Source organism: Chenopodium album, chromosome 18, assembly GCF_948465745.1.
Source record: "Chenopodium album chromosome 18, dcCheAlbu1.1, whole genome shotgun sequence".
Taxonomy (NCBI): Eukaryota; Viridiplantae; Streptophyta; class Magnoliopsida; order Caryophyllales; family Amaranthaceae; genus Chenopodium; species Chenopodium album.
In genome coordinates this window covers 29,472,258-29,483,127 of record NC_137851.1, presented here as the reverse complement: position 1 = coordinate 29,483,127, position 10,870 = coordinate 29,472,258, and the positions used below count along the sequence as shown (strand labels likewise).

Sequence of the window (10,870 nt, the reverse complement as noted above, 5' to 3'; positions counted from 1 at the left end):
TTAGTATTGGATGTAGCTCTTCTGACGGTTGATGAGTCAAGGGTGCATGTTTTTGACATGCTAGGCACTTCTTTGAAAACTCTACAATGTCCTTCCTCATGCTAGGCCAATAATACCCCATTCTGAGGGCTCTATTGGCTAAATTCCTTCCTCCTGAATGATTTACACACTCTCCACTTTGTAGGGATTGTTGTAAGACTTGTTGCGCTTCTTGTTTCTCTAGGCATCATAAGAATAGCCCTATTGCTGACTTCTTGAAGAGTACGTTGCTGATCAGGCAATACTTAGATGCTTTTAAGGCGAGTGCGTGAGCTGCGATTTTCCCTGTTGGTGTTATTTTGTCTACGAGGAAATCTTTGAGAGGTTTTGTCCAACTATCTTCTTCCTCAATAGGATCTGCTTGTATTTCATAAACGCTCATGGTTGACTCTTTCTCTATAGCTGGTGATAAAACGTGTACCAAAGGTATAGCTCCGAACTCGTCAGGGTTGATGTTTGACCCAAGGTTTGCCAATGCGCCTGCTTCGGTGCTTAGGTTCCTAGGTACTTGCGCAATTTTGAATTCCTTGATGAGTTTCTTAGTTACTTCTAGATATGCTACCATCTTTGGATCCTTTGCTGCATATTCCCCGTTGATTTGATTCACAATGAGTAAGGAGTCAGAGATCGCATCTAGGTGTTGTATCTTCATGTCTCTGTCTATGGTCAGTCCTGTGAACAGTGCTTCGTACTCGGCTTCATTGTTGGTTGCTTTGAAATTACACCTTACTGCCTGTGCGATCTTATCTCCTTGTGGAGATGCGAGTACTACTCCCAAGCCTACACCTCGTATGTTTGATGCTCCGTCTGTATGGAGTATCCATTTCTGTGCGGCCTTAGGTTCCTGCAGGGCTAGCACCTCTTTTTGCGCTTCTTGTTCGAGAGCTGGGCTGAAGTCAGCTATGAAATCTGCCAAGGCTTGTGACTTGATTGCAGTACTAGGCTCGTATTGGATGTCGTACCTGCTGAGATGCAGTGCCCATTTTTCCATCCTTCCTGACATTTCTGGCTTCCTCATGATAACTTTAATGGGATAGTTTGTACGTACACGTATGGAATGGCTTTCAAAGTATGGGCACAGTTTTATTGAAGCAGTGACTAAGGCTAAAATGATCTTCTCTAAAGAAGCTTACCTAGTTTCTGCACTGAGCAAGGTCTTACTTACGTAATAAATAGGGAATTGTTCTTTGTCTTCTTCCCTAGTGAGGACGGCACTGATCGTACCTTCTGACATTGCAAGGTATAGCTGGAGTGGTTCACCCTCTTTTGGCTTGGAAAGTATCAAGGGGTTGGCTAAGTACTCCTTCAGTTTCTGGAAAGCTTCTTCATGCTCTTGTTCCCACTTGAAATCTTTGTTTTTCTTTAGTACGTTGTAGAAGAGTTTGTTTTTGTCTGAGGACTTGGAAATGAACCTATTCAGCGCTGCTATCCTTCTTGTGAGGCTTTGTATGTCTTTCTTTGACTTCGGCCGTTCTAAGTCCAGGATAGCTTTGACTTGGTCCGAGCTAGCCTCTATTCCTCGCTGAGTTACCATGTACCCCAAAAACTTTCCAGATTGCACTCCAAATGTACACTTCGTAGGATTTAGCTTCATGTCGTATTGTTTCAGGAAGGTGAAGGCTTCTTTGAGGTCTGTGACGTGATCAATTGCTTTCTTGGATTTAACTACCATATCATCTATGTAGACCTCCATTGTACTTCCAATTTGTTCTGCAAACATCCTATTTACTAGCCTTTGATATGTTGCTCCTACATTCTTCAGTCCGAAAGGCATTACCTTGTAGCAATAGATTCCTTGACTGGTGATGAAGGCGGTTTTCTCTTGGTCATCCTTGTGCATGAGGATCTGGTTATACCCACTGTATGCATCCATGAAGGAGAGAAGCTCATGCCCTGCTGTGGCGTCTACCATGGCGTCAATGTGGGGTAGTGAAAACGGGTCTTTTAGGCAAGCCTTGTTGATGTCTGTAAAGTCAATGCATATTCTCCATTTTCCATATTTCTTTTTGACCACTACAACATTGGCGAGCCATTCTGGGTATTTCACCTCTCTGATCATTCCTGTCTTGAGCAGGTTCTGGACTTCTTCATTAATGATTTTGTTCCTTTCTGGTGCGAACTTTCTTCTCTTCTGCTTTACTGGAACATGTTTTGGATCCACGTTCAGTTTGTGCGTGATTACCTCTGGAGAGATTCCCTTCATGTCTTCGTGTGTCCATGCAAACACGTCTTCTCTATTTCCAAGAATTCTGATATTTGCTGACGAAGATCTGTACTCAGTTCTGATCCTATTCGTACTTTCTAATCTGGACGTTTTGGGTTCAATTGGACCTCTATTGCTTTTTGTTCTTCTGCTATGCTGAGTTTCTCTTGGCTCAACTGACCCTCTGGTTGCTATGCTGATCCCTTCTCTGTAGATGTTGCTTTCAGAGCTATCTTATAACATTCTTTAGCTTATTTTGGATCCCCTTTGATTTCTTGGATTCCCCACTTTGTAGGAAATTTGATGACTTGGTGATAGGTGGAAGGGATAGCCTTCATTTCATGTATCCATGGTCTGCCCAAAATCATATTGTAGGATGATAGGCTATCGATCACTAGGAACTTGACTTGCAGATTAATCCCTTTTGCATAGGTAGCTAATGTGATTTCTCAGATTGTTTTCTTAGTTTCCCCATTGAATCCTACTAGCATTGTTGATTTGTTGATGATGCTCTTTTCGTCAATGTTCATATGTTTCACAGTATCGAGCATGATGATGTTTGCTGAGCTTCTGTTGTCAACAAGGATTCTCTTGATCATGCAATTTCCAACTGGAAATGATATGACTAGACTGTCATGATGTCCTTCCACCGCATCACTTTCCTCGAACATAATAGGGATGTCCATCCTTGCCCGTGCTTTTCTATCGGGCTGATCCATGCTGCTTTCCTTTGCATGACGCTTTGCCGCTGAATACGTCAGTCCGCACACTTCTGACCCTCCTGATATGAAGCAAATGGTTTTGACTATTGGAGGAGGAGGTGGGGGGCCACCCTGCTTGGATTCTTTTTCTCTTCCTGAAGCTTTGGACATGTCCGTCAAGAGTTCTTTAAGATAGCCCTTCTTCAACAAATAGCCAACTTCCTTTCTGAGCACGACACATTCATCGGTTGTATGGCCAATATCTGAATGAAAATCGCACCACCTTGAGGGATCTTTCCTCTCTCCTGGCCTATCACTCTTTTTGGGCCACTGCACAGTACTCCCATCTTGTTCAAGGTCTTAATCACACCTGCAGGGTTAACATTGAAACAATATTCATGCAATTTAGGTGGAAGTTCAGGGTCTTCCCTCCAATCTAAGAATTCTTTCTCGACAGCATTGACTGATCCTTCGTCAAAGCGGGACCATTGATAGGGTTTGAATCGATGATCTCTTCTGGGGAAGTTCTTGTTCCTTCTTGATGAGCGATCTGGCTCGGGGGTCTTTCTTGTATACACATCCTCTTCGAATCTGACTTGCGCCATTGCCTTGGCTTGCACGTCTTCGAAGGTTGCACAGGGATACTTTGTTAACTCCTTATAGAGCTCGCTATAGTCTAGTAAGCCCCTTCTAAATGCCTCAATAGTTGTAGGAGCATCGCACTTGTGTATCCAGATCTTCTCCCTGTTGAACCTGTTAAGATAATCTCTCGAGGATTCTCCATGCCTCTATACAACACAGTACAGGTCTGAAGATTGCTTCTGGATCTTCCTGCTGCTGGCAAACTGGATCTTGAATAGATTCACCATTCCTTCAAAAGATCGAATAGTCCCATTATCTAAATTAATGAACTAGGTTAGGGCTAGACCTGACAGGGTGGCTCCGAAGCCTTTGCACGTGATAGCTGTTGGGTATTGATGAGTCCAACTCATCGCAGAAGAAAACCCGAGCCAAGATCACACTCACAATTAATATAATCACAAGACATAATTAACTAAATTAACAAGAATTAAGAAAAGATTAATTACCTTTGACGCGTGCTTTGCTCGTACCCCCGAGCTCTTACTTGAGAAAGCCTTTAGTCTCGCACGGGCAAAACCTCCAACGGTATCCATCCACAACTCGACCCCGACAAGGTCCAATGCTTAGAGGTTAGCTAAGCCTGACCAAATACTCGAGTAATTATATGTGTTTAAAGGTTTTCTCAATGGAGATGCCTTTTCTAACACCTTACTCAAAAAAAGAACAATCCCAAGGTAACCCCGACAAGGTCCAATGCTTTGACACAGTCTAAGCTGGGAATCCGACGTCTTTGCTCACAATACTCGAGCGACTCATTAATTCCTTCCGAATTAATTCATCGTGTCGGTTCGTTAGTTGCTTGGGTGTGACCCGAAGGGTTCAGTCAAGATTAAACTGTAATATTAATTACTCATTAATATTACTGATCGGAAGCGGCCTCCACCTAGGTATTCCGATCACTTGACCTCACTGAATAATTAACTTTCTAATAATTTTGAACCCTCTATCGGAATAATACACTTGTTCGAAGGACACCATTCCTATCAATCTCCCACTTGTCCTTCCGGACAAGTGCGCTTTTAGTGTATAGCCTTTTTCCTATATCGCTTAATGTCTCTTCATGAACTATAAGGTAAGATTTATTCGTCATCCTTATTACGTCCAGAAGTATTTCTCAATATCCGAGTCCGACTATCAATAAACAAATGATTTCTAAAATCCATCCGAGCACGGCCATGCATTTTCACAGTCTCGCTCTTCGAGAAGCCTTGTAAACAACAAAGACATCTTCCCTATTTTTAGTAGGGGGACATAACCAGTCTTGTAATGTAGCTTCTCTTACTGAGAGGACCTAGCCGCCCAAGTGTTGCCATTATAATCTCCTTTTACGGCAGACGTTTGACTAACATCAAAACGGACTAGTACTCAAACAGGAGAACTCACAATACTCATGGTCGAGGAAATAGGTTCCGATAGCCATAATGAGAAGTATACTTATGACGATTTTTAAATCTCTTAAAGTACACTCATAGGTCGATCCATTATGGTTCTAAACCAATACCTGTGCAAATGATTCATGACAATCATGTCCTTGTAGCACAAGAAACGGTGCTATAAATCAAACTATACACTAATCTCAAGTGGTCATTAATCGTCCATCGTTTAAATGACCTCAATTAGGGATAATTCTTGATTATAATATTCAATGTTCACTTAATAGGTGTTTCCTTATCAAAATTTGTCTTGATACCTGTAGGGAATATTTCAAGCATCCCACACTTGAGCCCCACTGTGATCATACACTTAAGCATGGTGGCATCCAAAGGGAAGGAAGCTAGAGTAAAAGAGTCGCCAACAAGTTTTAGGAACTTGTAAACCGTTCACATGGTGAAGGTTACACCCCTTAACGATCCAAGAGATCGTTAACTCCAATAGGTCTGGAACCATGACTGGATATTCGGGGATGAAGGTACAAATCCAACCTAAAAGAGATTGAACCTGCCCTAAATAGGTCTCTACTTTATTCTTCTCGTATCCATGTGCACTTTCTAACTAACATACAACCATTAGTTTAACCCTAAACCTGCTTAGTCTATGTTAGTTGAAATTTAATGCACAAACAAATCTATTATTGGTGATCACTTGAATTATAATCATATTAGCCTAAATAAGATTATTAATTATCTTATTAAGCGTGATTACAAGTACAAATTCCCTTTAATCCTGCAAGAGAGGGCGTGATCAAGCAATAACAATAATATCAAGCAACGTAATAACAATCATCAATCATAATAATCTTCTCAATCTCAATAAAGCATAATAATAATAGCAAGATCCTAGGCATGATACTGACAAGATTAATAACAAACCCTAGCATGTCACTAAACAATAAAAATCAAAGCTTTATTCCTAGCATGATACTAACATGATATTAGAAAAGAAATAGGAAGCATCATAATAATAGCAGAAATATTAGTTAACCCTAAACGTGATACTAGGAAGCAATAAAACACCCTAACATGATACTAAGAATCAACAAAATAATCTAAACGTGATTTCTATATCAAAAGAATAACAATTAAATTACTTACTTGGATGCCTCCTATCTCTTTCTAATAACAAAATACACGCGTTAGTAACTTCAAGGAAAATAACAAACAATTAAATTAAATAATTGAAATAGGGATTTGGGACCAAACCCTCAGAAATTATCAACCTTTCACATCTAGGGCGAAGGCAACCTCGAACTTGGCTAGGTGTATCTAGAACTTGTGAATGTGGAATTTTGTAAGAGGGAAGGTTTAGAAATAGAATAGAGAGAGAAAGATTATAGCTTTTAGAGAGAGAGTAGAGAGAGATGAGTGTGAATTGTTAATGATGGAAAACGGGGAGATACGACCCCTATTTATAGGAAAAAATAGTCCAAAAACGAATCAAGTCCTATTCGGAATAAAACTGGCATCTGTCGCCAGGCGACAGACATCAGCGCCAGGCGACAAGATTAGCGCCAGGAGACATATGTTAGCGCCAGGCAACAGACTCTGTCGTTTGGCGCTAATTAAAAGATAAAACGCTCTTTGGTACGCGGAATCCTCTTCTTAATATGATTAAGCAGCAAATTCCGTGTTTATCAAATTAAAATCAGGTTTATCATAAAACACTTATTTTATTCTAAATAAAACTCTTTAAAATATAATTATCAATCCTAATTCCATTAGAATTTAAAAAATAACCTTCTAAATATTCTAGTTGATTAAAATCAATCCTAACAACTTTAGGAATAATAATTAATAGGCCCTCCTCTAGATCATTGGGCCGCATATAAAATTCATTTCGGGCCCAATTTAGTATTTTGACCATAACTTCCTCATTATTCATCGGAATTGGGCTTATAATGTATCATTGGAAAGCTCTTTTCGAGCCCAACCCAACTACACTATTATTGGACCCTTATCATGGACCAAACTAAATTGGACTGGCTATTTTCATAAATAGAGTAAGAAAAGAAATGTTTTCAAAAACAGAAAGAGAGATATTTTAATAAAAAACAACCACATCACTAAACTTTTCACACTTTCACCTCGTTCGATAATCAAATGACGTGAAAGGTATTCATCACTGGGTTCGGTTTTGGGGAGACGCATTTGGGTGTCTACAATACCCTATTTTGAATATTCTCATAATCGAATAGACTCATTATTTAATCCTAAACCATAATTAAATAGCAAATGGAGTGATAAAATTGCATGAAACTTAAATTACTCCAAAACCTGAATGGTTCATCTTATGATAAATGGTTTTTTCGAATGTTTTAAGAATAACACTCTTTATAATACATTTATAGAAATCACACCCATATCTAATATGCTTGATTTCTTTCGTGCAATTGTGAATGTTGTCGTTCACTTATTGCATAGGTTTAGTTATAATTACTTTGCTAATCTTAGCATCTTTATTACTGATCACTTTCATAATAAGATGATAAAATTTGAGAGTGTCATGAACTATATGTGATTTAGGATTTATTGTCAAAGTGATGGCTCCCACTCATCTTCATGATTGAGTTCTTCAACTTGACAACCTATAATAATTAACGTTCAACAACGAACTTTCCATAGAACATCTTCCTTATTATTGCCTTTAAGGCAACCATATTCTCAACATATATTTTAGTAGACTTCCCGATGATGCTTTGCTTGGGTTTCACTTCAAGCGGCTCACAATGATTTTGGGATACCCTAATCACTTGTGATCGTGGAAATTTACCTTAAATTTCCTCACATTACTCATGGATGCACGTCCATGTTACCAATCTTAAGCCACGGCTCATTGTTATCTCGTGCTTATAAACGGCTTCCTTGTTAAGGATCTAATCCTTGTTAAGGTTTGTGCTTGCAACATCAATTCTGAAATTGTGTTTGTTTTCACAAGTCAAGAACTCATCCTCTTACTTATCCAAGTACTTTGGATGTTCTTGATCATAATCTATTACTTAGATTCAAGTTGATTGGTACTATATACGTACTTCACATGCTCTAAGCAAGTAAGTCGTGTGACGATTCCATATCGTAGCGTACATGATGGATTTAATTGTAGAATAATTCTTAATCTTTTTCCATCCACGTTACATTTTAGCTCATCCAATTTCACTGAGTCTTGCTAAACTGTTTGCTATGTGATATGGTTGAAAGTCTCTACTAGAGTCTTTCTTGTTTGACTTAGTATTTAGCCTAGCTTATACTTAGTTCAAACATTTACATAGTTTTATACATATGGGTCGAAAGCCTTTCAAATCCCTTCAATTCATGTTTAACACGGTAAATTCCTTTACTCGTTTAAACATTTTATTAAGTCTATACAATAGATCTTAATACCCAATATGTACTAACTATCGTCTTTTGCTTGGTCCATTGTCGAAAATACTTTCAAATCTAAGAATTTAGCATTTAATAGTTAATTTACAACAGAGTTCGTAAACTTCTTGTTGGACCTTACAAGATTAACTCTTGCTCCCACTAAACTTCTTATCCACAAGAATTTCTATGTTTCTCCATAAGTCAATCCTTTTATTAACTTTATGAGAAAACACGTTCCAATTCCTTTATGCAATGCTTCCTTCAATCCCATAATGGATTTCTTGAGCTTGCTTTCAAATCTAGCATTATTTAGATTTTCAAAACCCTTAGACTATTTTCGTAGTCACTTCCAAAATCCTATTTTAGGAAGGCGATTTTGGTATCTATTTTTCCATATTTCATATGTGCAATTTTGCGAGAATAACCACGAAAAGACTTGAGCATTCCGATTGGTGAATAGGTTTTTATTAAAATCAACTCCGTAAATTTAATTATATCCTTTTCAACCAATCTAGCTATGTATGCATATACATTTCCATATTTGTTAGTTTTCTCCTTGAAAACTTATTTGCGATCGTTGGGTCTTTTACCCTTCATGCAAATCAATCAAGTTTTAAACATGATTTTCAAACATGGAGTCTATTTCGGATTTTATGGCCTCTAACCATTATTCGGAATTTGGATTTGTCGTAGCTATCTTACAAGGCATTATTCCTTTACTATCTAATAGTAAATATTATGCTTGTAAGTCTTAGGTTTATTTATAACTTAATAGAAAATTTATAGGATTCAATCCAAAACTTTGGTGAATTCTATACCTATACGGGGTTATTGCATCAAATACCGAGTTTCAAGGCGCTTCCAAAGCCCTTTCATTATGTTGATCTTACTCCAACTTATCAGTAGTTTTGTGAGTAATGAATTCTCTTTTAAGGCACTTGTAAAGTCCTTTTGAGTATTCTTGATCAATCATTCTCATGAAGCCCTTTTAAGATTCTCAGTTCTAGTTTGCTGCTAAGCTCGATGGTCATCGAGTTCATTTTTCTCCCACTTATCGTTTTGGAAATGTGTTACTTTCTAGAAAGACACCACTTAGAGCAACAAACATTATGTTCTCAATTAGGTTGTGGAGGTAATATCCGTAGTCTCCCTTGAATGATTACAAAGAGACATGTATATTGTCTTTAGGTAAAATTTCGTTGTGAAACAAACAGTTAGCTCGTACTTGAGCTTTCTTAGCCTTTAATGAGCCATTAAGCTCCCACTGAGTCACTTAGCTCTTACTGAGCCAGTGAGCTTCCACTGTGGTAAGAGTTTTAGACATATACTTTAAAAGACGTTTAGAAGTTATTTTTATCCATAACTGAATATGATGTCCTTTCGTAGCTTCGACATTTTGTTAGTATAACATTAGTCATTTGTGAAAATCTTTAAGAGTTTTATAGGAAGGGATGTGATCCATCATTGTTCGAGTCACTTTTAAATGGCATCGAGGTCTCCGTGAAGACACACTATGTTCTTTGTGGAGTTATTTATAAAAATCAATTTCATAACTTTGTGATGGTCACGCTTGGCTTAAGAAAACATCGCTCGATCTAATCTAGACGTTTTGATATCTTGCCAAGTCGATTCTATACTTCATTGAACTCTTGACCTATTCAAGGTCAAGTTTGTTCACATTTGATGAATATAGCCATATTCTTTCAAATTCTTCGTGAAACGTTGAAGTAATTGAATCCTCTTTAGCTTTCAGAGTCAATTGTCTATACCAAGAACAATAGCTCTTTACTTTGTCAGTTTTTAACAAGTAAGACTTGCTTGTCTTAGAACGATTCTGAATCGATCAACTGTCAAGAGCCTATATAGCCTTGAGTATGTTCTTGTTAATGTGACATTGCTAAAGATGTGTACACAAATCATGCCTATGATTTGAACTTTGTGAGTTTTTCACGTTAAGGAAATGTTTGTTTATAATCAAGCATTCTTGACTCTTGGTTTAGACAACCATGCCATTCGAATAAATTCGCAACTATTCCTTTTTACTTTAAATGTGAGTCTTTCCGTGTGTTAACGGATTGTTTGCTGATTATGGAACGCAATAACCATTTATTTGTTCCAGCCTTAGCTTAAAAGGTCTTTAAACAAAGCATACGACCTTACAACTGATGTAGCTCTTCTTGCTTCATTCTAAGCTTGTAAGTCGATAACTTAGCTTATCTTCAATAGTTTGAGGTCTCTTTCAAAGTGGAACACTCAAGCAGTATCTGATACTTGTGAAGATAATGACTTGCTAGGTTAACATGAACTCTTTAGTAGAAATGGAATCTTATTCCTTTTCTTTGTTCCTTGTTTCCTATATTTCTTATCATACTTCATCTCATAATCTTTAAGAACCATTTCTTTAAGAGTATTTGACTTTTATACTTTGTTAGGCATGACTAAGCATCTAGTGTACCGTATAACAAAGTTCCATCTTTTCCCTTAATTCG

At 37.9% G+C, this 10,870-nt stretch overlaps 1 protein-coding gene across 1 annotated transcript; it reads right to left on the bottom strand.

Moving 5' to 3' along the window:
* Positions 1-226: 226 nt before the first annotated feature.
* LOC145592040 (uncharacterized) lies at positions 227-1,057 on the bottom strand. The gene has a single exon (XM_081648506.1). The coding sequence runs from the start codon at positions 1,055-1,057 to the stop codon at positions 227-229; it is 831 nt and encodes a 276-aa protein (XP_081504632.1).
* Positions 1,058-10,870: the final 9,813 nt, after the last annotated feature.

Excerpts from the sequence above, each read along its gene's own strand:
- LOC145592040 (XM_081648506.1), bottom strand. The coding sequence starts at position 1,057 with ATGAGGAAGCCAGAAATGTCAGGAAGGATGGAAAAATGGGCACTGCAT.